The 27,883-nt window shown below is 36.3% G+C and overlaps 1 protein-coding gene across 1 annotated transcript in view; it reads right to left on the minus strand.

The window, feature by feature from the left end:
* The window catches only part of FoxP (forkhead box transcription factor P), a 306,221-nt gene that overhangs the window by 28,253 nt on the left and 250,085 nt on the right, over positions 1–27,883 (minus strand). Inside the window, 4 exon segments of the mRNA XM_015331871.2 lie at positions 281–530; positions 1,907–1,966; positions 2,055–2,282; positions 2,362–2,790. Of these exon segments, the coding sequence (XP_015187357.2) occupies positions 281–530; positions 1,907–1,966; positions 2,055–2,282; positions 2,362–2,790 (967 nt within the window).

Consider the following 27,883-nt stretch of genomic DNA (forward strand, 5'->3'; position numbering starts at 1 on the left):
GTAGGTACGAGAGGGTACCTATAGGGTCCCTACGGAGGGTGCTTGTCTGGATAGCGTTCAACGTAAAGAAGAGTTTTTGGTGTTGCAGGTGGTGCCGATGGGCTTGTTCTTCTTCAAATCAAAAAGGGAAACATCTTTAACGCGTGACTACTGTTTTTTTTTCTTTGTTTGTTTGTTTGTTTGTTTTCTTTTTTTTTTTAATCAAGTACTCGATAAATAGAATTGATTAATATATAATTATCTTACAAAATAATTAATTGGATATAAATAATAAAAATACCTGACGAAGGATTGTGACTTTGTAGACCGAGACCTTGTTGTAACAAATATTGTCTCTGCGTGATCTGAAACTGTTGTACCAATTGTTGTTGTTGAAGTGCCAACTGTTGTAAAGGACCTGATGCTTTTTTCTTATCGGCTGTTTGAAGTAGATGAGTTTGTTGAATCAAATTCAATTGCAATTGTTCTTGCAGTTGTTGCATAGCCTGTTCCAACTGTTTTCTACCGAGTTCCGCCAGCTGATGTTGCTGCTAAAGTAAGTAAGACCAAGAATAATAAGATAAACATTGTATAATTAACATTGATAATGTTAGAAAACAAAGTTAGTTTTTCATTTTTATTTTATTCTCAATAAACGCCAATTATTTAGAAAAAAAAGGAAGGTTAGATAGAAATAAAAAAAAAAAAAGGGTCTTGCATCGTCTGCCAAGGTTGATGAATAAATCACGATGTCTCAGATAATTCGCCAGGGAGGTAAGAAGAAGAAGAAGTAGAAGAAGAAGAAGAAGACAGAGGGCAGTTGATGGGTACCTCGAAGACAAACAACGAGACACAACGGCTGATGGCGATGCTTAATTGCTTACCTCGCCCTTGGAACACCTCCCTTCTCTCTCTCCTATCTCTCCCTTTTCTACTCCCTACCTTAGTCAACTTCATTCTCGATCTTCCTTCCCTTAGCCTCGAGGATATTTTAAAACAAACTTCGCGGCAGACGTCCCTTTATCGTATTACTAGAAATAAGGAGCCCGCAAGATTAATCGACCTGGACATATTATTATTTCTACGCCAATGGGGACAGTTTAAAACGTTACCATAATTTCCTATTTAAAAAAAAAAAAAAATAATAATAATAATACAAAAAAATAGAAAACATGTGTTGTACAAGTCATCGAATTTATTAACAAATTTGTCTGCTAACAGAAACCGCCCCCCCCACCCCTACACGCACATATATACAAAGTTTAAAGTTAGAAAAGTGGTATATCGTTGTTGGTCGACCTGGCGAGTGATATGATAAGGTTAGGTGGATGCCTATGTTATAGGTGGGCTCCTGAGAATGGTTTATACTATGCGTATTGTTATCGCAACGATATGGAAGGGACTGGTTGTTTGCACAGACCGAGTATCAACCCTCTCTCCGTTAAGCGAGCCAACTTCCTCGACTACGTTGGGTATTCTTCGATCGCATCCAAATTCACTGAAGGCTTTTAGGTTGGTAAGATCCAACGTGCAACCCAGTGAAATGTGTTAACTTTTGAGAAAGAGAGACAAGACTCTAGTTCTAACGTCGATGCTTACTTTGGTAAATAAATTTCATCGAATTCTAATAAAGTTGAAACTTATTTGAAGTAGTAGTAGTAGTAGTAGTTGATGAGTAAGCTGAGAGAAATAATGCATTTTAAACTGAGAGAGAGAGCCTCGATTATTGTTTACAACGTTTCGAAGAAAAATGTACTTTAGATAATTGAATTTTCTAATTAAAAATATAAACGCGATCGTTGAGAGTACGAAGAAATTAGTTTGCTAGGGAAAGTGTTCGATAACTAACTAGTAGACTGTTTGTTCTTTTAAAAGAAAACGAACTTCGTCTAGTTACTACGTATATTACATCGATAAAAATCCTTACGCTTTTCAATGAGAAATAACCAAAACGTTCTTGAGTGGGCGCATGATCGGACGCGGAATCCTGCAAATGAACAAATAATTTTTCTATGTAAAAAAATGAACATACACAAATATGTTTTGTCTAATGACAATTTGAAATGAAATATCACTTGATGATGTTGTTGCTGTTGTTGTTGAAGATAAAGGGGATGTTGCTGCAGGAAGGACTGCAGTTGGCCAGGACTGAGTATGTGTTGTTGCAACAATTGTTGCATTTGGTGAAGGCCGCTCGCCGGGCTGAGCATCATCTGAGAAGGATTCTGAGATGGTGGAGCACCCGGAGGCCCTCCGGGCGGTGGGCCCTGCGAAGGATTCGGCGGTGATCCCCGTTGAGGGGCCTGTTAATAATAAAATCATTTATTAAAAAACAATTCTAACGATAACTGAACAAATTCAATAAAGGAAGGATACTCTTACCTGTGGACTTTGATGAGGGCTGGGCTGAAGACCAGGTGCACCCGAGCTCGGTTGTTGCGAATGTTGGGCGATAATGGGCTGCTTTTGCTGGGTCATGGGTGCTGCTGTCACTGTGCGTCCAGCAGGACTGAGCTTCCCATTGCTTTGGTATTCGATGGTAAGTTCCTGTTGCTGCTGTTGCTGCTGTTGTTGTTGCTGTGACTGTGATTGTTGTTGCTGTTGTTGCTGTTGTTGTTGTTGTTGTTGTTGTTGATCGACAACGCTACCACCTGTGGCTTCGTTAACTCCAGTACCCCTTCCTATTCCTTCTCGGCTAGCACGTATCGAGTGACGTTCTCTTTCTGAACGGCTCTCCCGATCCCGCGACGAAGATGATACGTTTTCGCGCGACTGTTGTTGCTGCTTCAACGCTGCAAATAGCGAAGTAGCCTGCAAATACGAAAATGGAGATCGGGAGCTCGATCAAAGTCGGTTACGAGCTTCTTTCACGAACGAACAAAAAATTTACGGGAATAATTCAAATCGAACAAGAATAAATACATATCTATTTGAAATGATCATATAAAAATATCTTGTTACTCAATTCTATTTTTATCTACAAATATAAATTGATAGATAAGAGAATGAAATTACCTTTAACTGCAATCTCGAAGGGAAATGATCAAATCGTGTGTTATAATACACTTTACTTTACTTTCCACAAGTATTTTGGATAATATCGATCTTATCTAATGGTTCTACTGATTAAATACTATTGTTAAACCATTAAATAGATTATGACATCTATTAGATTTTGTTCTTCATACTAATTCACTAAAATATCTCTTCAAAATTATGAACGTAAAAACATTTTCAAATGAGTTTTCTGTTTTTCTCACGATACCATTGTCTCTTGGTTCTAATGTAAGTTCGTAGAAAATGAAAAACAGTAGGGAAAGGATTGACGGGGGTGTGAGGAGTTTGAAGTCAGACAAAAAAGACAAAAAAGACAAAAATAAAGAAAGAAAGAAAGAAAGAAAGAGAAAAACAGTGAAAAAGAAAAAGTTCAAGGGAGCACATGAGTCAGTGGTAAATTCAAACCTCCTGGTTAGGTCGAGTCCTATGCTAATCTTATTTGTGTACGATTACGTATGTTTATAACATGCAAAGAAATTCCCCGGTCTCGTGCGTTATCAGTGTTTAGTCAGGAGGAGCGTCAGCGCGTACCACCGCGCTTCTGCACTCGACGAAGTCTGCCGAAGTTGAGAAAAAGCAAATGCTGGACCGAGGAGGAGTTGGCACCGAAAGGAAAACAAAAGAAAAGGGCTTGCTCGATTCTATGGTCCTGGTTTTGGTGATGGTAGGTAGTGAGGTGACTATACTGGTGTCCACGATATATGTGTGTTGGAAGATAGAAACGTTCTCTTCGAGTACATCAAATGTAAAAAGGTACGTACAGTTTCGAAGATAATTCCGTAGATAAATTCGAACGGATGAACGAAGTATTTCTCATCTCGAGTGCTTGTATTTTGAGGAACATCATTTGAGTAAAATCATTCAAACTAAATCACCAACATCACCACCATTATTATAGAAAGTATGAAACAATAAGATATGAATTCGTTTATGGTCACCTAGCTTCAATACGAACAAAGTATTTTGTTCTTTTGTTCATCCTTTCCTTTTTTTTTTTTTTTTTTTTTAACAACATCATCATGATAAAAAAATTAATAAGAAGATCGGTTGGACCTTATTCGTCTATCTTCGTTTTCAGCGTTAAAATCACAAGCTCCACGAGTGGTGGAGGAGTTTCGTTTACTCAAGGAAATGAATGAGAAGCAACGATCGGCACGAGTTTTTAATCCACTTTAGGTTTAGCTACTGCTGCTACTGCTACTACTGCTACTGCTGCTGCTGCTGCTTAACCCTCGCCATATCGCGATCCTTTAATTCGCTAATTAATACGAACGATGTCGAGACTTTTCCTTCTACCACCCACCAACCAACCCCTTTTTTTAACCCAGCTTTATATTCATCTCTCTTTTTCTGTATCTTAACGAAAAGAAGAATCTTAAATATCTAAAAACGAAGGTTGGTAGGGTTGAACGCTCGTCCAAGAACGATGACTGCAAAGAATAAGAAAGTTTAAGTAGGGTGGGGTGGGGTGGGGTGGGTTTTGGGTATGGAATGAGTGAGAGGTGGTGGAAAGTAGGTAGGTCGATGTGTGTACACGACAAAGACCAAAGGAAAAGAAGTATATGTATATATGTGTATGTGTATGTATATAAGGGTAAGGAAAGAATGAAAGTATAAGGGCCGACAGTGAAGGGCCATCGACTATAGATAAGAAGGACTCCTAAGACTCTTTTAAGAAAAGGTTAAATAAAGGTCGGGGTGCGTTTGTTGTTAGCTGTTCAGATTTCTTCTTACGATGGAACGAAGTAATAGGGGGGGTGGGGGTGGGTAGTTCTATTCCACCACCCTTCCAAACCTTTCTTCTCCTTCTCTTACTGTTTCATTTCTCGTCATCTTCTTGACTACATCGGAACCACTGCGTTTTCCTTACTACTTTTACCCTAGTATCGGCACTTATTTGAATCTCTAAGGAAGAGAAGAAGTCTTCCATGCTCTGTTGAAATCAAAATGCAGGAGGTTGACGAGGGTGGGTTTGGTAAGAAACTCTTCCATCTTTCTCTCTCTCTCTCTCTCTCTCTCTCTTCATATCTTTTATATATTAAAATTTTCCCTAAGCTACCTCACTGAACCAAACACTGTTTACTGTTTGGATTTATGTTCTGTCTCTAACATTTTCATCTTCTTCTTCTTCTTCTTTTTATTATTATTATTATTATTATTATTTTTAGTTCTTATATCGATGAATCAACGACTCATTCATCGTTCACGAGTGTATATGAATTTCTTCTTTACATGTTCGTATTTATTTACCCCTTTCTCTCTCTCTGTTCTTTCTTGAAGTATTTTAAACATTCGAAGCATTTGTTTCTCCGATATTATCGGTGAATAATAATCCTTGCTAAGGATGAAGACTCTTGGGATTGAAAGTAGACTAATGGATGTTTCAATATTTTCCTAAAGGCATAATATGCGAATGAGAGTTATTCTCAGAGATGGTCGTTTGATGTGGTCTACAATGTTTGTTTGTTACGTGACTTCGATGACTCGTAGATGTAAAATAAAAAAAAAAAGAAGAAGAAGAAGAAGAAAAAAAACCCGGGTTTGTATATTTAGAAAGATATATACTGTGCAAGATGCTTAATTATGTATATGTATATGTGTGTGTGTGTGTGTGTGTGTGTGTGTGTGTGTGTGAGTATATTTACAACTCAATTGAGTCAACGAGAAAGCGTGTGTTTTGTTGCTCAAAGACAACGATTACTACTCGTACATCATAAGTCGTAAAAAATAAAACACGAAGGGATGTTTAACGAGATGACAATTTCTTATCGATTACGTCAAATTTCATTTAAATCAAAATTATTATTAGTATTTACATTTATACAGTTATACAGTGTGAGGTTAAATTAATTAATTAATCGTAATTTTTGTATATTACGTTGTGTTCGATCATGCAACACGATCAATAACAAATATCTGACCGTGATTTTGTTTTAAAATATGTTTCCTTTCTTTTTGTTTCTTTTTTTTTTTTTGGATCAATCAGAACGATCCCTCCCTTCCACGTGATCTCTACGATGTTTTACGCCCAAAGGTATATAGGTGGAATATGGATATCGTTAGATTTTAAACGCGTTGCGAGTATACAGATTGGGAACGTTTACTCAGCACACTTTTTATACTCCGTGTCAACATCGTTACCAATCAAAGCGACCATTTCGGATTTCGTTCGATATTTACGCGAGCTTTCTCCCTACCTTCCCTTATTCAAATTTTAACGCGGAATAATATCGTTAAAATAAGCTCTTCTCAATACACACACACACACACACACACATATACAGATATAATAAAAGAAAAGAATGAAAAAAAGAAATGCTTGTAAATGCTTTCCCCAATATGAAACGAGAGATTAATTAAAATGTTTAAATTGAAAAATAGTTGGTTTTTTTTTTTTTTTTTTTTAAATAAAATTAAACGAAAAGTCAATTGATATATCAATCAAATTTTCTATCTTTTTTTTTTTTTTCTATCTTATTAGTTGTATTTTTTGTTGTTGTTGTTGTTGCAAACATTTTAATAAAAATTCGAGAAGGAAATGGGAAAACAAAGATTTTCACTGACAATGAGTAGAAAAATGTCATCATTTGTCTCGTTTCGTATTCAAGTTTTTCACGAGCCAATCAGAAACGACGACAGGACTATAGTTCGAGAAACTCTTGTTGACATTTGTCATAATATTTTAATACTAAATCGCGCCAAGGGTTGTCATGCGCTCGCATAATCAGTTTTCATTCCTCCTACTTGAGGAGTAAGGGATGAGTGGGTGGATGGGCAGAGAAAAGGGAGAAGGTATTCGTACGTGTGTTTGAAAACGCGAAATTCAACCCCTCGGAATAGGAATGATTTTATTAGTGACCAACCCCTCTTTACGTTCATTCGCACCATGATACGACGACAGTCGTCCAGAAACCCATAAGGTTGAATCTAATATTTTTTAATTGTCAACACAGATAAAAATCTAAAAGATTTGTAGATGATACAATTGTTCAGATAAATTTTGTTCTGTTGCACAGCCTATCTAATTAAAAATACATTTTTGATGAATTTACACAATGACAAATTTGATAAAACCAACTATTCTCAATTTTATTATTCCTGAATTTAATTGCATTGGTTTTTGAAAAACTCGTGATAAATAAATCATGAAAAAAAAAAAAAACAAGAAAAATAGGATTTGTTAAAACAAATCTTTACATTGGTATTCAAGAAAGGAGAATCTGAAAACAGGATGAAAAATGCATCGCGTATTCTCTAACTTCTTCTATCTCTTTCTCTTTCGTTGAAAATCGTGTCTATCGATGGGAGTTGCAATATTGAGAGGAATTAACGATTCCAGGGACGTTTTAGCATCGATGGTCCGTCGAACTGTTCCACTCACGATGAGAAAAGGACGGAGTTAGGTTTCCAGGGACCGTTAGAAATAGTAGAGAAAGAGGAGGAGGATGAGGAGGAGGATGAGGATGAGGAGGAAGAAGAGTAGGAGGAGGAGGAGGAGTAGAAAGAGTATTCGGCTCGGATATTTGGAAAATGGCTCGAGGTCCGATGGCATACGGTAGCGCCGGTGTGTCTCTGGTCTCCATCGTTAACGTACTGTGTACATTATAGATGGCCCCGTGATTGGTTCGTCAGCCTCTCAAAAACTCAAACTCATTCGACGTAGTTCGGCTTCTTTCTTTTTTGGATTTTCTTTCTTTCTCTCTTTCTCTCTCTTTTTCTCTCTCTCTCTCTCTCTCTTTGGATGAGAGTGAACGTCGTCTCTCATTTATTTTATCCCCGACGAGCAGAGTTCGAAAAGAGAGACAAGCGATTCCACACAATCGGTGACCTCGGATGAACACCACACACATTCGTTGTCTCTGGCTTCTCGATCGACAACCATGTACAAAAGAGAGTGAAAGAGATAGAGAGAGAGAGAGAGAACTATAGATAGAAAGAAATGAAGGAAGGAAGGAAGGAAGGAAGAAAAAGTTAGAAAAGAGATAGAATGTGTAGAAACGTCGTCGTAGTTACTGGATAGGGTATCAATTAGTATGATTCGTTGATATTCAAGCACGGACGTTTCGTTTATTCGTCCGAAATACTTGGAGATTTTCAACGGCAATCTCTCTCTCTCTCTCTCCGCCCCTCACCTCCTCTCCCAACCCCTTCTTCTTTTTCTTCTCAACCCCTTTCCCCGTTTCAAACCGGTCATTTCCAACCCCACGTCGACGTCGTTCAATCATTCGGCCAACGAAGGCGTCTCTCTGATCTCTCTCTCTCTCTCTCTCTCTCTCTCTCTCTCTCTGTGTGTGTTTCTTTCTCTATCTTTCTCGCACACTTCGTCTTTTTTTTTTTTTTTTATTGAACGTTTCCGATCGTCTCGTCGACGCACAACGGGGGCCATTGTCCTTTTCAATCAGCTCCCAATCGCATTCCCTTCGATTCTTTATTCTTTCCGATTCTGGTCACCACCTCCTCCTCCTCCTCCTCCTCCTCCTCCTCTCCACCCATCATTGCTGCTACCACTACCTTTTCCTTTTCTATTCCTCAATTTCTATCCTCCTAGCATAACGAGACTCTCACTATTATCAAGTTGACGAAAAAATTAGTCTCCCCCTAGTCTCCGCCCCCCTTTTTTTTCCTTTTTCTATCTGCGTATTATACACATTTCTACATTTTCACCTATCCTTAGGGATTTTCATTTTTGGCAACGATCAAATCCAATGGTGGTGTTACGAGAGTTGATAAATTGTATTTAAAATTAATGACAAATTAGGAAAGTTAAAAAATAACAAATGTATTTTAAAGACAAGAAGATAGAAACACACACACACACACACACACACACATACAATTCAATAGAATTATGCAAGATAAACGTTGCCTGCTATATGTGTTTCTCTCTTTTCTCCGCGTCATTCTCATTCTCGAGCCTAGCCCCCAACCAACCCCCTTTCCAGCTCTCCTTTTCTCTAGATATTCGCCGTCTGTATGTACAAGAATTAACGCATAAAGGTGGGATTGTCGCAGCTGGGTAGGCGAGATACAGAAGGTTGGGGATGTCCAGAGTGTCGAAGAGGGAAGAGAAAGCAGAAACGTAAAGAGAGAAAGAGAGAGAGAGAGAGAGAGAGAGAGAAGGGATCGGAAGGAGGGTGAGAATGAGAACGGATAACAGAGGAACCGGAATAGAGGGTGCATCGGAGAGAGTAATTTCGGTATTCTGCGGGTTTGCTTACATCCACCGGTTCGCTGATTTCGGCAAGAGAACGCCGCGGCCGAATTCTGCGATACATGCACGCATACATGTAAATATACATACACGTATATACATTTGTGTCCTGATCTCGATGCAAGATGTACGCAAAATGCAAAGGATTTGCATGGAGTTTGGAATTTATTAGAGAAAGAATGAATAAAAAACATGTGTACAGATCACACAAGGTTACAAGTGAAACATTTAAAAATGTAAACTATATATTTAATATTTTTTTTTCATTATTTATATAATAATTATAAAATTGTGCGCCTGTAAGTATGCAACCCTTCAGACATAGTTTGAAAATGTTGCTTGCGAACGACATCTATTGGAACAGAATTTTTGTTCTGCCCGAAAGATAGGCAAACCTTGATACAAACGTGTATGAACAGTTTGAGCTTTAAAAAAAATTCTGTACCAATAGATGTCGCTCGCAAGCAGCATTTTCAAAGTGTGTCTGGAGGGTTGCATTCCTACAGGCGCATTGTTTTTCTAATTATTAAATAAATAATTAGAGAAAAAAGAAAGTAAATGGCAAGGAATCTCTGTTTGGAGATTGGCAAATTCTTGCTTGTTTCTTGGATTTTCTTTTGACGAGTAAGAAAAAGAGATGATGATTAAAGAAAAAGATTGAGAGAGAGAGAGAGAGAGAGAGAGAGAGAAAAGAAAGCTACGTTGCAAAGCATTGGTGGTTGGCCACCGTAGTCGTTAATGAAAATCAAACAACGGAAAAATTACATCTACTTGGCGGTAACCATTGGAGGTCCACCTCCAGAGCACAAGCAGAAGCAGCAGCAGCAGCAGCAGCAGTAGCAGTAGCAGTAGTAGCACCAGGCCAGCCCACTCTTTTCCACCCTCTGAGACTTTTAAGGGTAGTGCACGTGGCAGGGTGATTTTTCCTTAGTCAGCTTTTCCTTTTCTCCGGGCAGCAGTAGCAGTAATAGCAGCAGCAGTAGCAGTAGCAGCACAACGAGCATATCAGCGCCCACCTCTGAAACCCCTAGCAAGGAACTCGCTATTCTTTCCTTCGTGTTTCTACCTCCTCCTCCTCCTCCTCCTCTTCCTCCTTCTCCTTCAACCCCAGATTTTCCATCTCCGTTCATTTAACCACGTCTACTGTTATTAAAAACCACCGGTATCCGACTGGAAAATTAATTGGACCTGCCGAATCTGTTTTCTCATTGCTGATCGAGAAGACTATCTTCTTTTTGAAAGATAACTGTAAGGGGTTGTTAAAAGGATTTTCTCGATGACGTTGTACGATAGTTGATATATTAATAAAGATAGGATAAATAAAATCATCTTTTCTTTGTTGAAAATAAAAAAATTAAATTGTCATCATGCATAAGCATCAGCGGATTAGATGGTAGTTTTTAATGTTCCCTCATATAAGGTTGAAGATGAATATGCGCGTACAGTGACAAAGTATTATGCGAATTCTTTGCCTCGAGGAAATATAAAGAGGAGGAGGAGGAGGAGGAGGTGGTGGAAGAGGAATAGAAGAAGGCGTGCACGTTTTACTTTCGTTCTCGATTAATAATTCAGTATCAATTAGTAGCCGTTTGAATTATGAACAGACCTTTCTTCACTGCTGACTTTCCGGCCGGCGGATTTTGCGGCTTCCTTGTTAAAGAAATGAAGGGAAAAACGTAAGACTCTCTTCTCTATTACTCCTAGTGTTAAACTTGAACGAGAGGCAAGCAACTAAACGTGATGATGTTCCTCATCCGGTTGGTTGCGGTATGGTTAAGTTAGTACCAAAATTTTCACTCGAAAAAGAAACTTGTTAAGACCAAAAAAAAAAGAGAAAAATTGAAACAAAACAATTAACAATTAATAATCATCGATGGAAAACACACTTTACTTTGGTATTTAGTTTAACAATTAATAATACAAAAAAGAAATGGTTTTTCCTAGTTGTGTTAGTTCTATTCTACTTATACCCCCAAAAAAAGGAAGAAGGAATAGGATTGAGAAGACAGAAACGATCGAAGTAAAAGTAGGGGAGGACCAGTGAATAATGGAAACTGGGCGAACTCCTTTTCTGGTAGTCGCGGGCGGATGAGCTCCATTAAAGGTCCCTAAATCCCCTACGTATTCCAAACCAACCCCCCCCCTTTTTGGGCTCACCTAACGGTATGCGACTGTCTCTCTTTCTCTCTGATTCCCTCTTCACGGTCTCTCCCCCCTCCGGCCGCCCCACCCCCTCCCCCTATTCGTACATGGACGGCGGATCATGACCAAGCATACGGGCGTTCGCTTTTGCTCGTAGACGCATATTTATTCGCAGTCCATTTTGGTTTGTTTGCACAAACGAGAGAGAGTCCGTCCGTCCAGCCCGACGTCGGAGAGATATCTCTCTCTCTCTCTCTCTATTTCTCTCTCTTTCATTCTTTCCATCTCTCCCTCTTTACACCCCCTCACAGTACCATACTCCATACGGTTTTCCGCTACTTCGCTTTTGCATTCCTTCGTTTCTGCTCACTTCCGGCGTCCCGACCCCAGAAAAACTCCCATGGAAAATATTAGGGGTGAGAGACTACTACTACTCGTCGGACACCATCATCCACCCTCCCTCTTGGAATCCCTCTCAGAAGTGTACTCTTTCTATTTTATTTTTCTTGTCTTGCCATTTTCTCACTTAACCATAAGCTGTCGTCAGAATTATTTGTACACTTTGTTTTATTTTCTTATTTTTTTTTTTGTCAGTAGAGTAAAGTAAGAAAGAAGGAAGGAAGGGTGGTTACGAATTTCGCAAGACGAACGCAAGCGGAATATCGGATGAGATTGTGGTTAAAAATTGTCGAGTATTACCTAAACCCTCCTCCTCCTCCTCCTCCTTCTCCTTCTCCTTCTCCTTCTCCTCCTCTACTTCCTTTTTCTTTTCTTCCCTCATACCTCTCTTTGCTTCTTTTACTTCTTCTAACTACAAACCTTCCGGTGTCCTCTATGGGGATGAGTGAAATAAGAAGAGTCAAGGAAGAGTTTTCTTGATGATACAATTAAGTCGGGCAACAGCAGATTTTCTGACTTGGAAAATTATCCAATATTTTTCACGTCCGGCATTGCGAAGAAATAAGCGGTGAAGGGAGAAAGGGGGAGGACGAGTTGGAAAAGATGGGGGTGGGTACTTGGCAAAAAAAAAAAAAAGAAAGAAAAAGGGGAGAATGGTGGAGAAATATAACGGGGTACCTTAGCCTCGGGTAAAGGGGTGAGAAAAATGCCAGCTTGTTCGGGGCTCAGGAATTACAAGCTAAAGAGAAAGTGAGATAGAAAGGGGTGAAACTGAGAGAGAGAGAGAGAGAGAGAGAGAGAATATTGAGAAGAGTGTAAGACGAATTTAAATGACGGCAGGAAGAACGCCGGATGTTCCGCTAATGAAAGCCAGGACAATGGGCCTTGTGGAGTCCAAGGATGAACGAGAAAAAAAAATAATATCTTTCGTGTTTCGAGAGTAAAAATGAACATCGAGAAAGATCTTCGTAGTTGTCATTTGATATATATATATATGTATATTATGTATATATGTATATGCATACACTCAAAGGATCTCTTTGCTTTACACCTCTTACGAATTTTCTCTCGAGAGTCACTCAGGTTCCTTAATATTCAACACGCCGCGAACGATATGAATATTAAAGACGGTAATCGTTTTATCTTCAGTTCGGTTACAACGCGTACCAACCTCAAGAGAAGTAAGAAGATCCAACGGTAAGGTAGGTACATTAATTCTTTCAAAGAAAACTCTAAGTGCTTCGAATTAAAAAAAAAAAAGAAAATGCAAGAAAATTTTTAGCGACGTTACGTTTTGAAATCGCATTCTTAATTTGATGTACGTGTTTGACAAAAATAATTCGACGTGTTAGGAATATTTGATTACAATGCGGATTGTTGTACACGATGGGGTGGAAGTTTTTTTTTGTAAAGGTGTACTAATCAATTTTATGAAGAAAATGAAGATTTGGTTTTATGCAAAAATAACCCTTTGAATGTTATAAACAACATACGCTTATCAATGTTTCTTTTATTCAATCAAAAATAAATTAAACATTTCAAAGGGTTAAACAAAATTTGGTGCACATCAAAAATAAACAAAAAAATAACAAAATAAGAGAAGACACATTTTACTTTTGGCTAATTCGAGGAAAATCACATTCACCCTGGTTTCTTTCTTTTTCACACGTAAGTTCGTTCACATTTGTATTCAGTTGACGACCAACGACCAACGACGACGACAACGACGACAACGACGATGACTACGAGGACGATATAGCAAGGATGGAATCCAGAAAAGCGCGAGAGCTTCTTACTTTTAAGATCGAGCGTTAAAGCTTGCCAGATGAGGTGCTTTAAAAAGAGAAAAGGAGTAAACGAGAAGAACAGAATAACCCTGACTTGAAGGGGTAAAACGTTCAACGTTTCTTTTCTTTCTCCAACTTAAGAAGGGGATAGTGCTGTTACAAGCTAGCCGGAAAAGAGAAGAAAACATCACCATGGTGCAAGAACAACTCCAACCCCTTACACCATAAGAGAAAAAGCCATGAGAGAGAGAGAGAGAGAGAGAGAGAGAGAGAGAGAGAGAGAAAGAGAGTGTCTTCAAGCGATCTCAAATATTTCACGTGCTAAAGGGGGTGCTGTTTTGCTTGGCCTAGGCAATATTATTACCATATTTTTCACATAATGCGGCCGCGCGTGTATGCCTCTCTTATTTCGTCTGACACTCGAGACCCTATCTACTTTTCTTTCCTTAGGTTTTTTTTTTTTTTTCCTTGTAACACCAAGAAAAAGAAAGTTTTGCAACTTTGTGTCATCGTTCATATTACGTTTTTTTTTTTTTTTTTTAATAACAAATTCTAGTTAATATTATATATACTTATATTACACATTCTAATTATCTAGTTATTTTTTTTTAAGTTATTACTATATCAATAAAATAACTACGAGTTCATTGTTTGGTTCTTTTTGTTTTTTATATCTTTAACCCTTTCGCTATTACGGGCTACTATTATAGTAGCCCTTTGTAAGATACCACTGAGGTACTACGAGCCACTATAGTGGGTAGCTTTCCATAAAATGCCACGTATTTTACATACGACGAATATATGCAGTTATAGCACATGAAATATCTCACTCTGAACATGTAATTTTAGTGTTTTGTTTCTTTCAATTAACAATCGTTAAATATCAGCAACAAAATTACACAAAATAAAGTGCAGTTTCGATATTGCACGTATTAGCAGCCCCGTACAGTAGATGCAACCCCGACGCAACCCTGACGCAGAAAACATGTCGTAAGGAAAGGGTTAAGTATAACATTTTTTAAATTACCCTTTTTCAAAAATAATGTCAAAACAATTCTATTTGAATTGTTATTTTTACGTATTATTTCTTTAACTTGACTTAAAATAGAAAAAGAAAGAAAGAAAGAAGAAGAAAGAAAGAAAACGGGGAAGGACATTCGTATGGAAATTTTGTTTTCTAAATCACCCGAGATACGTTCGAAGATCTCCGTCACCTCGCGAAATATACATGAATACATACTTGAATAAGTTCAAACATATATATATACACACACACATACACATAATAGTTATATATCTGAAAACGTAGTTCGGATAAAATTTTAGAGTCGACGAACTCTCTCTCTCTCTCTTTCACTCATATGTATATATGTGTTTGAAATAAGAGAAAACGAACAGATGAGGGCAAGGGAGGGCTAGGGAAAGGGGGATGGATCGTGATATGAGTAAGGGGTTAGTCGCGACGAAACGTGGTCGCTTTTCAATACAAAACGAAGGGGTTGCATCCCCCCTGAAAAACATCGACAAATCCATTATTATTGAAACCGTGTAGAGGGCGAACCTATTCTCGTGTAGATTCAGCAAAATTATGGCCGATAAAGAAACAAATTTCGAATTCCGTCGAAACGAGGCGTTATAAATATTATTCCTCTTAACTGGTATATATATATATATATATATATATATATGTGTGTGTATGTGTGTATGTATATATGTTATACCCTCTCTACTTGTTCTTCCTCTTCCTACTTCTTCTTCTTCCTCTTTTTTTTCTTTTTCTTACGTTTTCTTTCAAATCGTGAGCCTGACCCCTTTAGAAAGAGAACGAGAGAGAGAGAGAGAGAGTTGTTCCTTTTCCAAGAACGATTTTTAAGACGCCTTTTCTAACACGCGCGAACCCGATCACGTACGAGCTTACGAACGAGTAAAAAATTGAAATTTATTATAGTACCTCTTCACGTTTTCTCTATCGACGTTTTTCTTCTTTAGAAATCTCGACAAGTAACCATAACTTATTGTATGATGTAACTTTGTATTTTTTTTTTTTAGTAATTATTATGAAGTTAAAAAAAAATGTTTACAATTAATTAGTAATAAAATGATATTAATGAAAGGGTTGAGCGAACTGAAAAAAATATAAAACATTGAAAATATAACATTACACAAGTATTATTATGAAAATGTTAGAAAATATATGAGAAGAAAAAAGTGGATTTTTCTTTTTGAGCGATAGCCAAACTGGCTGTTGGAAAGAGAGAGAGAGACATCATTCTTTCGAGTAAATAATAGAATCGTTTTATCGTAAAGTGGCCATTCGCGTTCTCGCTATAATACTATCTAAATGTGATCGGCGTTTCAGAAATGAGCGCCTTTCGACCATTCTCCAAGATGTAATTGAATATTGATATATATATATATATGTATATAATATATGAAGGTTGGTTATTACAGGAGGATACTGTGTTATCTTCTTTTGCTGTCATCGAGATCGTTTGTACTCGTGCCATGACAAAATATCGTCGTTACGACATCGAGAATCGATTCATTCAAAGAAACTCTTACCAAATTCTCTGCTTTGTAACACACAAATGAATTTCTTTGATTTAATAATATATATTTCTATGTCTATAATAAGATAATATTAGCTAATAGTTATTTTTGTATTCTTGAGTATTAAATTAATATTACATTTTAATATTAAAAATATCAAAATTATCAAATATGTCAAAAATGTCATTATATGTATATTAATATTATAAATTGCACCATTAAATATATTATTATTATAATATTATTATATATAAATTAATATTATAAATATTTTAATATTACAAATTGCATCATCAAATATCAAAAATATCATTATACATATATATTAAATATACTATAGTAATATATAAAAAAAAAAAAAATAAATTTAAATAAGAAAACTGAACTAACTGAATGAAACTAACATTACATTGAATTAAATCACCTAATAATTAATATTAATTAAATCCAAATGATTTCCATTATTTTTTTTTTTCTATATATATATATATCTAAATGATTAAATATAATTGTGGTTAGTACTATAAATTAGAGAAATTTCATCAAAATTCTCTAAAACGACATATTTGCACGTCAAAAAGACGAAAGGAAGATGAGAAGGAGAAGAAATTGTGGAGTTTGGTGAGTTTAAAGACACACAAGGGACACGCAAATACTCTCACGAAAATACACATACACATACACATACAAATACACATATTGTAGTTCGTTTTGTCCAAGCAAGCAGAGACACGAATTGTTAATACGAAAAGCCGACCGAAAATTTGACGTAGAGCCGTACACGTTACGGAGCAATGTGGGTCGAATTATTTGTACAAACTGGGCGCGTTTCTCGTGTTCGTTCTCATGAGTATATATATATATATATTTCTCATATTTTCATATATATATATACATATATCTATCCTATCGTGTATATGTATGTATTTATATTTGTGCATATGTGTTGAGAGTGGTGTGTTGCGTGTATGCGTGAACGTAGTTAAACGTAGGCGTCGATGGCTCACATATGGCTATCTTTTCCTCTTGTCTCCGACTCGTCTTCTCTTTCTAACCTTCGTTAGATAAATAGTTGTGTAACGTTGAACGAGAGACATTAAATAAATAATAACCACCATGGCGCGGTAGTTTATGAAGTCGAAAAGAGAGCGAGCGCCGTTCGGACGAGAGCAGATGTGTCAACATTCCTCATCTTTCCATTTCTTTTCATCTTATGTACTACTACTCTCTTCTAACCTTCTACTTTCTATCTTCTTTCATTTTCTTTTCTTTTCTTCTTTTTCTTCGTCTACTTCTTCTTCTCATACTTTGTCTACTTTTTTTTTCTTTTTTTTTTAAGGACAAGTTAGATATTTTATATATATATATATATCGACAGTGACAGTTACGAAATAGATTTCGTATAGGTATATTTATATTAACTTGGGTCATTGTTTGACTTTTTAAAAGGAATTTGTAAGCATACGCGACCACCATCACCCATCATCATCACCCATCTTCTTCTTTTACCTGAGTTTAAGATTAAACAATCTTAATATATATATATAAATTAGGTGTCACGTTGTTTGTCCGCAATGAACTCCTAAACTACTGAATCGTTTTTAATCAAATTGTCCACACTCTGTGCAGTTTCATCTAACTTGAAAGATAAGATAGTTTATAATTTCAATTTATAATCGTAATATTATTTTATTCATTCAATATTCATATATTATTTTATTTAATTCATCTTGAAATTTTGTAATTCTATCTAAGGATAAAATTAATAAAATATTTTTGTGTTCTTACAGATAAACAACATATCCAAATAATTTCTATGATGTTCACTCGATACTTTAAAAAATATATATTAACAAAAAAAAAACATTAAAAAAAGATACATCATTTAACATACAAATACTTCAAAAAATTGAATAGAATTTTTCTTTCTAATTTGATTACAAGAATTCGAAACAAAGGAAACAAAAAATAGTTGCACACAGTTGTAATATTTTGTATCAGAAATAAATAAATGTAATAAATGTCGTAGAAAAAAAAAACAAAAAAACATAGGGGGAGAATATGAAGATTAAAGGAAGAAATAAAAAGAAAAAAAAGATGGAGATTAAGATTCGGTAAAAAAGAAAAAAGTTTCCAAATGGTGAGTTAGAATACGTGACAAAGTCAAAGTAAGAAACTAGAAGTTGGGTCAAAGCGAGAATTCTAATATCAGCTAGGCGGCTATTCGGAGATTCTCCCATAAGGGGGCAGTTTATATGCGGCCTACAGATGGGTCAGCAAACGTTAGAGATATATATTTTTCAATATAACACGGTACGCGAACCTATGCTGTTACTACTACTACTACTACTATTACTACCGTAGTAAAGTAAGTGAGTGAGTGAGTGAATGAGTGAGTGAGGGAGGAAGCAAACGAGTGAGAATCGTAGGAAGAAAACTGCGGAGGAGTCGACGTTATTTTTTATCTTTATTAGATTGCTGGGTATATCCGTTAGTTGAGGTTCGATCTGTTCTCTCTCTCTTTCTCTTACTCATTCACTAGCTTATACTCTCTCACTCACTCTTATACCGATCGAACGTACATGAATATCAAACGGCCCCGTGGTAACACGTGGCACATTTTATCGTCCTGCCACCGTGAGCTGGGAGAGACTTGGGTGTAACTTTCTACTGGAACTTTCTTCTTACCCCTTTTCTCGACCCTTTTCTCGAATATAAAGAAAAGTGAGAAAGATAGAGAGAGAGAGAGAGAGAGAGAAAGAGAGAGAGAGAGAGAAGGAACATACTCTACTTCTTCTTCTTCTTCTTTCTACTTTGCTCCCACACGATTCGTTTCAGAGTTTTTATCGTTCTAATAAAATATCGAATATCGTTTATTTCTAACGTACACACATGACTTTACCTAAGACTATCTCTATCTTTCTTTCTCTTTCTCGATCGATTCTAGCTAACAAATAATAAAATTCGATCTCTCGTTTTGAAACAAAGAGAGAGAGAGAGAGAGAGAGAGAGAGAGAGAGAGAGAGAGAGTGAACCAACAAAAAAATATAAAAAAGAAAAAAACGAAATATATGGGTAAACTAAACTAACAAAGTTCGTTAAATACTACGTTCATATATATATATATATATATATTTCTTCTATATCTTACTGTTAGTAAGACAAATAATCATCGAGTTATTATATTTCTTTAGCGAGTTTCTTAAATAACGCAAGCCAAACGAATGACGCAATTTCGAGAGCCCGAGGAGAACCTAACGACGGTGTACAAGCAATCTCAAACAACAAAAAAAGTAACAGGATGTTTGTTTGGCGTGCCGTTAATGTCGCCGGCGAGCGTTTTGTTTACATAATATTCGTTCTTTTTTTATCCTACGTATCTCTCACTCTCTCTCTCTCTCTCTCTCTCTCTCTTTTTTCGTTTTTCTCGTTTCCTCGCAAAGTTTGTCGATATAGAAAAAGACTCGCGAGAAAGAAGCGGCGGTATCGTCCTTTGAAAAATATTCAAGGCAAACCTCGTCTTTGTCTCCTCCCTTCTCTTCATGGTCTCACTCAGTCAAATATATGTGTGTAAGTGTGTGTGTAAGTGTGTGTGTATTCGGATCCGTGAGAACGTTGAGAATGTTTAAAGAGTACGTCCGTAGAATTTCCAGGAGGTCAAGCAAAGCTTCTTCTATAGGCTTCACGCACTTTGTACGGCTCTTTTTTCTTTTTCAACATCATACCTCTCTGATCCCCTAACCTTCTACTCAATTAAATTCACTTAAATATATCAGAAAATATATCATATTATCGATTAATGATACAAATTAATATATCAATGTTAAAAATGAAATTCGAATAAATACGTAAGGTTTGCATCGTGGTTTCATTCGAATGGTTTTGGAAAAGGGTGGTTTAAGGACGTCGTTGTCGTTGGTTAGGTGTTTCTCGCGAGTGTATGGTTAGAAACGAAGGAAGGAATGAAGGAGGGTAATTATTAATGGAGACATAACGAGTGGCCGTAACTCCGGGACTAATATGCGAAATAAATCTGCGGTAATAGTAAGTAATTTGGCCAATAAGTCGATAACAAATTGGCTTTGCCAGAGGCAGTACTTGGGAACCAGTAATGGCAGGCAAAGTGACCAGATCCAAGTCCCCGTTTGGTTGGCAGCTACTACACCCCCCTTTAGCCACACTTTCTCTCTCTCCCACTTCAATTTTCACGAGTCCTTTCACACCAACCACTTCTCTTTCTCTTTCTATTTCTCTCTTTCTCTCACACATATACAGATATATACAGTTAAAACTTCAACGACTTCGAAAGTGTCACCTATATTTCGATGTTCTGTACGATGCTCGGGCCGACGGGCGCCCTTTTCGACGGCGTATTCATATTTCACGAACTTGTAATATACGGAAAGTTTTGTTTAAGCCATAAAGCCAGGCCCTTGGTCATGGTGGTGGTGGTGGTGGTGGTGGTGGTGCTACTACTACCTTGAGAGTGAGAAGAAGAGAAAGAGAAGTGGTGGTCACCCTTCGGTGGACATGGAGAAATATACTGAGAAAGTAAGAGAAAACGATTGAAAGAGTGAGTGAATGAGATAGAGAAAGAGAACGAGACAGAAAGAGAGAGAAAGTGTGAAATAATTCACCAACGATCGAGGGTAGAACGGCGTGCGTTTTCCGTTTTCACGCGCACACTTTTTTTCCCCCTTTTTCTCTCTCTCTCTCTTACTATGATGTGTGTATCCAACTGTATTTTAGTGTGTATATTTGTATGTGTGACTATCACCGTTCAGTCCGAAACGTTTACAACAGAGTAAAAGAACGTAGGACCTAGGGGTGTGATGTATATCGGTCTTCTTTCTAATGGACGTCCAAAAAAAAAAGGCAATTTCTATTCGTGTGGGACACACGGTATATGCTTTTAGTTTTTTCTTACATGTTATATTTATTATTTAAATTATATTGTAAAAATGATTATATAAAATATAAAGGGAAACTTTATGGTTTTTCAAAAGTATATTAAAAGAAATATTTTAAATATTACAAAAAAAAAACCAAGTTATCTAATATATATAAATTACGTGTCACGTTGTTTGTCCGCAATGAATTCCTAAACTACTAAATCGATTTTAATCAAATTTTGCACACTGTATGCAATTTCATCCAACTTGAAAGATAGGATAGTTCATATCTCAATTTATAATTCGCGAATTATGACTTAAAGACGTGTGTATCGGACTGATTGTGAGCCACAGCAACGTGTGGCGGGGCACCCCTAGTATATAAGTTACTTTTTCTATATTTGTTCTCGGAAATTGCATAAAGCTATTTCGAAAAGTAGTGGTATCTTTTTACATCTAAAAAGAGAAAGATAGAAATATATATTACATAAGGAGAGAGAGAGAGAGAGAAAGGGAGAATCTGGGATATAGGAAAGGCCAGTGGGCAGTAGTCGTAATGAATAATGTCCACATCTGTTCGGGACGTCCCATCAGTAACTGCACCTTCTCGTTCCCCCCTTGCACACCCCCGTCGTTCGAGCCCGTCGAGACTCCTTCCTACCATCATATCCTCACCTTGTTCCTAGCTACGTCAACCCCTCCTAACCTCTTTCCTCCTCTCCAATCCCGAAAAACCATTTCCACCCCGCCGCCCCCCCTACAGTCGCCAGTTTTCTCGCCCGATTTCGCTGCATATCAAATTATGGGAGCACCGAATGGCCGATCATCGCCCGCTGCCGTTGCCCGTGATATATTTGGATATATTAAATTTTTTTTTTTTCCTACACCTCTTATCCTTATATTTCCCTTTTTATCCTACGGACGGACTTTCGCGTTCGTTCAGTCGATATACACACGTGTCGCACGATTTTCCTACACATTTTCATTTCTTTTCTTTCATCACATTGTGAACTGCTTGTTTTTTTTTTTTTTATTCCCCAAAAAACATTGCCATTTATATATATATATATATTTTTCTAACGATTACTACATTTTATTGCTTATATAAATTATTAAAAAATAATAAAATGTATGTGTATATAATAGATAAATATTTTAGATAGTATCTAGGATAAGATAACGTGTGTGGGACAGATGATAAAATAGAACAAAAATGAAATGTACAATAAGTGTGTGGAGAAATTTAAACGTTGTACAAACTATGGACATACGATAAAAATGAAAATAAAATAGAAAAAAAATAGTTTAACCAGTTATATGTATATATATATAGGGTGAGAGAAAAAGTAAAAGAAAGGCAAAGAACTGGTAAAGAGAGGTGAGAATCGTAAACGCGCCACGTGCGCCAAATGGAAATGGAGCAAATTTCGTAACAAACACTCGACCATGTGCGAGTATCGATATACGACGCACCCTTCTCTTTCTCTCTTTCTCTCTCTCTCTCTCTTTTACTCCCCTTCAAACCGATTGGGTCAAAGCACACGCACGTTATCCCCAAACCACTACCCTTGACTATTCGTTTGTCTGTTATATACTTCACGTTATATATCCCCCTCCCCCTTCCCCTCACTCCCTTTCATTTTTTCACTTTTTTTTTTCACTCTCTATCGAAAACCACGCGAACGTTGGAAAAATATCTCGGTTGTAGTTTGAATCCATCAAGAAATCCGCAAAATATTGTTGGCCACTTTATCGATACTTTTGATTCCGTACGTTCAACGATCAAATCGTGTTAGTAAATTGTACATACACATGTGTGCATTCGTAGGAGATTGAACATCGAAAAAAAAAATACAAATGTCAATCTTTCAATGTTTTTTTTTTATTTTTCATAAATGCCATGGATGGATAAAGAAAAGTTTCAGTGGGGGTAAGTAAAACCAAAGATTTAAGTTTAAATAGAAACGATGATGCGGCTTTCGGGATGATGTGTGTAAGGAAAAGGGACACTCTGCTTTTCCGTGAAAGAAAGAGACACCGATTAGAGTTGATGTAAGAGAAAGAAAGAAAAAAAAAAGAAAAAATAAAAAATGAGAGAAAATAGACGCTGGAAAGGGATGAAAATACATGTCTGTATGTTTGTGTTTGTATGTGTATAAGTAAAAGAGAGATAGAGAGAGAGAGAGAGAAAGAAGAAGAGAGAGAGAGTAAGCGAGTGCTTCTAACTAAACAAATATGTACCCACGTACTCATTCACCTATCTCTCAGTCAGCCCAACCTACACTTTTCTATAACCCTTTTTAAAGACTTTCCCTACTGCCGTTGCCGCTCTGTTGTCTGTATTGCTGCTTTTACTACTTTACTGTCGTCCAATTTCACGTGCAACGATGCACATCACACGCCTGACCTCGAAATTCTAACGCACCTTGCTCTAATAATTTTAGTTTAATTTTGAGAACATTTCTTGAGGGTTAGTAACCCGCCCTTAAAAAGAACAAAACTTATATTGAAATAAATTGTGAAACTATTTGAAATTATACAAAATATATTTGAAAAACATAAAACACACACATACGAATATCATCAAACATTTAAAGATCCTAACATAACAAGATTAGAAATAAAACTAATGAGAAAATATACATCCAAAGAAAAATAATAGCGAGTAATAAAATTGCCACGTAGAAAAAAGGGTGTTATCTATAAGGGTGCATATAAAAAAAAATAAAAAAAATGAAAGAAGGATTGAAGTCTTTCGAACTGCAGTGCACCGAAATACCATATATAAACGAGTCTAAATCCTGTGAACGGTTAACGTCATTTTTCCATGTGACCAGAACCTCTCTGATCCATTCAGCCATCCACCCATAGCTCCTCTTAGACACACACACACACACATATAGCTTGAAAATATCTGTCTCTCATCTATTTGTTTCGACGCATCGTGTATTGACATTGCGTCAGGTGGGAGTAAAAGAGTGCAGCGTAGAAATCGGGTGGATTGAAGGGTGGGGGGTGGGATGTAGATGAGAAGGTAGAGGAGAGGGTGAGTGTTAAAGAGCAAAGAAGGGCAATAATATATCGACGGCAGGTGATATATGCTTCGAACGGAGTGAGTGGCTCCTGCCTGCCTGCCTGCCTGCCTGCAGAAGAAAGACTTGTCTCATAAAGTATAGGGCGATTTGTCACGGCAGTTTGTGATGCGACCGGGAGAGAATAATCCTCTTGATATCATCTCTCTCTCTCTCTCCCCCTTGCTTCAGCTTTACTACTACCACCCTCACCCTTCAATCTTCCTTCTCTCTTTCTACCCTCGAACGTCGGGCGTCTATCGCTCGTTCTGAGAGCGGATTACTCTTGACCCCGTACCACTATCTCGCGTTCTTCGTTAACGACGTTCCGACGACGCTGAGTGATACGAATTACCAACGATACATCCTCTCCAGTTTGAGTTTAACTCGTGAACACTGGAAACACGAAAATCTAGACCTTCTTTCTATCTATCTATCTATCTTCATCTGTCTCTCTCCCTCTCTATCTATCTATCTATTTATGTTTTTATTATCTTTTTCGGTGCACAGTTATTATACGAGATTTAATAATGATTTTTGTCAATTTTATTTAAAGGTTGGATCAATTTTATTTTAGTATACGTTATTTTTGTAATAGGATCAATATGATTTTATTAATCTTATAAATAAATTTTGGAGGATTTTTTGGTTTTTAATTGAAATCTTAAAGTGCACTGTGGTTGTTTGACACCCCAACGTGTTTGAACGCGTCTCCTGAAGCCACCGTTATTTAATAGTTAGACATCGCAATAATTTTTTTCAAAGTAGTTTGATACATCTTTTTTAAAATAGGTTTAAAATAGGTTTTATACCCATCTGAATTAACACTAGATGGCACTAGACAGAAAAACCATTTTTTCGATTCAATTCAGTACCGTTTTTGAGAGATCAAAAATTTGACATTGGGGTGTCAAACACCCCACATGTGCACTTTAAGGATTAAATACAAATTTCTTGTTGTTTTGAGTTAAAATCTAAGATCGTTGAATTAATTTTTGGTTATTTGAAAGATCGATATATAAATTTCTGTATAACTTGGTCAAAAGAGAGAGAAAGAGAGAGAGAGAATGATTTAATTTTAGAATTGAATTTAAGTTAATTCTACCATTTACGAAAATATAATTCCATGAGAATACAAATAATAATGGACGTTACGAGGAAGAGCTTTCAAGAGATAAGGGATCGTATATGTTAATATTAGAAATATCATTCGATTATCGAACAGAAATAGGAGTTATCCCTGTCTTTAATTCGAAATCGACGTATTAATTTGGTAGATGAACAGAAGTTAATTGAAACGCATATCGCTCCCGTCATATAAAACGGTAATCTCGAGTTTTGGGGCCAAAAACGTAGTGTGCCCCTTCATACCCAGTATATGTGTGTGTGTGTGTGTATATATATATGGAGTACGCGTTCTCGGTACCTGTGATAACGCAATTAAGATTTTAATAGCTTGCCTCGCGCATTATTCCGAAAACGGTAATTATCTCTTGGGGAAATGAAAATTTATCGGGCCGATACTTTTTCGTTGCATTTAAAAACGTTACGTTTGGAACGTTTCCAAGAAAAAGAAAAAGAAAATGAAAAATAAAAAAAATAAAAAACAAGAAAAGATTTAAATCTGTAAAATGAATCGAAATAAAATACCATCTCATTTAACATCGTATTTACAAAGAACAAAATATATTTTATAAATAAGGGATAGAGAATTTTTCCAAATGAACAAAATGAACAAAATTAGCACAAAATGCGCCATCCTTTAAATATTTCAACAAAATTTCCTATCATTTTTTCTGGGGGTTTTTTTTTTTATTTTACAACTATTTTATTTATTAATTGAAATGAAAGAATAATAAAAAAATATATATATGTATAATAATATCGAAATAATGTGACAAAATAGTGACGTAGTTTTACAGTGTGTACAGTGGCGCGGTAGTCACGCGACTGTCGAGCAGGTAGAAGCTTTCGGCTTTTCGAGCCTGCTGCTTCGGAGCTTTCGCGGTTTCGGGAGGGATGGGTGCTACCGGTGGAAGTGAAGGGAGAGAAAACCGAAAGAGAGACAGAGAGGGAGAACGAATGAGCGTCGGCGCCCAACGACGCGATACACTACACAAACCCAATACATATATATATATACATACACACATACAACGACTATGACGACGACGACGACGATATGCGTTCGGAGATTTCTCTCACAGTGCGTGCTACGCGCGCGATACGATAACATGTCTCTCTTTCTTTCGCTATTTTATTCTTTTTTTTGTTTTTAAATATTATGATCTAATAATAAATCATACCTTTGACCAATCTTCCATAAATTCAATTTGTTCATTTGAATTATCAAAATAATCAATGACGAAACACACATTTCGTATTTTATTTGACATTTAAGAATAAATTGTATTTTTTTTTTTTTTAAATATATTGAGATTTTCAATGAAATATTCTAAATGGTAGTCATAGAGAGAGAGAGAGAGAGAGAGAGAGAGAGAGGCCTTGAAAAAGTTTATTAAATGATACGTACAAATTTGTTCGTACTACATGCATTTAATTTTGATTCTATGGTCTGATCTACCTACCAACTTGTTATTACTTCCAATACGATTTTTTTTATAGATATTATTTAGAACAGGTAGATCTGATTGGTTAAAAAAAAAAAAAGAAAAAAATTAGAATAGAAATATTGCTTTGTATTTTTTTTTTGCTTTTCGTATTTCTCAGTTCATTTATAAAATAAAATATTCAATCGTTTTGCTATCTATCAAAGGATAATTCTATGTAAAATAAAAAAAAAAAAAAAAAAAAAAAAGATGGGTGGAAAAAATAAACGTGTCGCCGTGAATGTAATAGCACACGTCGATAAAAATTAATGCCACACGTGAGAGAAAAAGAGAGATAGAGAGAGAGAGAGAGGTGTATGGATAGAGATATGCACAATCGGAATAGTAAATTTTTCTGTCTGTTATTCATAGCTCTATAGTATTCTCTGTTATAGTAAAGCTTTGGGTCGAAGTGTATCGGTCATCGATCGCTTGAATTCGCGCGTTTCCATGTACGAAGTACGAACTAACGACGATTTTCAATTCACTTGCGATTGATACTTGTCAACCTGTCAGATCCAATGCTCTCTAAAACGGGAGGATAGAAATGGTTCGATTATTTCAGAAACCAATGTGTTCTAATTGCATCATGCATTAGATGTTAATTTATACGAATAAAAAAAAAAAAAAAATACAATCAAAAGTATACTCATCAACAAATATTTTTGATAAATATTGTGATATTCTTATGATAATAATCGTTAGGTATGATTAAAGTGTACAATAAAAACATTCGTGAATTATCTAAGTCGTTTGAAACAAAATAAAACAAAACAAAACAAAACAAAAGAAAAAAGAACAAATTTCATTTCATTTAAGTGCAACGAAGTTGATTGGTTCTTTCATCGTTCAATAAGAAAGTAACATTTCTAAAAGTGGTAACTGTCGTATGTAAATGACGACGAACGATTAGAGAAACATTGCTTCTTCATGTTTGTTTCTTTTATTGATCGCGATCGTTATCGTAGTTATTCTTCTAATGGGTAAAAACATAGGGGGTATGATGATTCAGTTTATAAAAGTACCTTCCCCCTTTCTTCAGAGACTTAGCAAACTTCTAAAAGCTTATTTCTATCATACTAAACTCACTTTTTGTATCAACCGAAACGAATGTCATTGTAATATTAAAACGTGAAATTGACATGAGTCATATACTTAGTAATATAATTTTGCGATGTCAAAACAC

Source organism: Polistes dominula, unplaced genomic scaffold, assembly GCF_049000335.1.
Source record: "Polistes dominula isolate Pdom_NZ unplaced genomic scaffold, Pdom_raw_medaka contig_25, whole genome shotgun sequence".
NCBI classification, from domain to species: domain Eukaryota; kingdom Metazoa; phylum Arthropoda; class Insecta; order Hymenoptera; family Vespidae; genus Polistes; species Polistes dominula.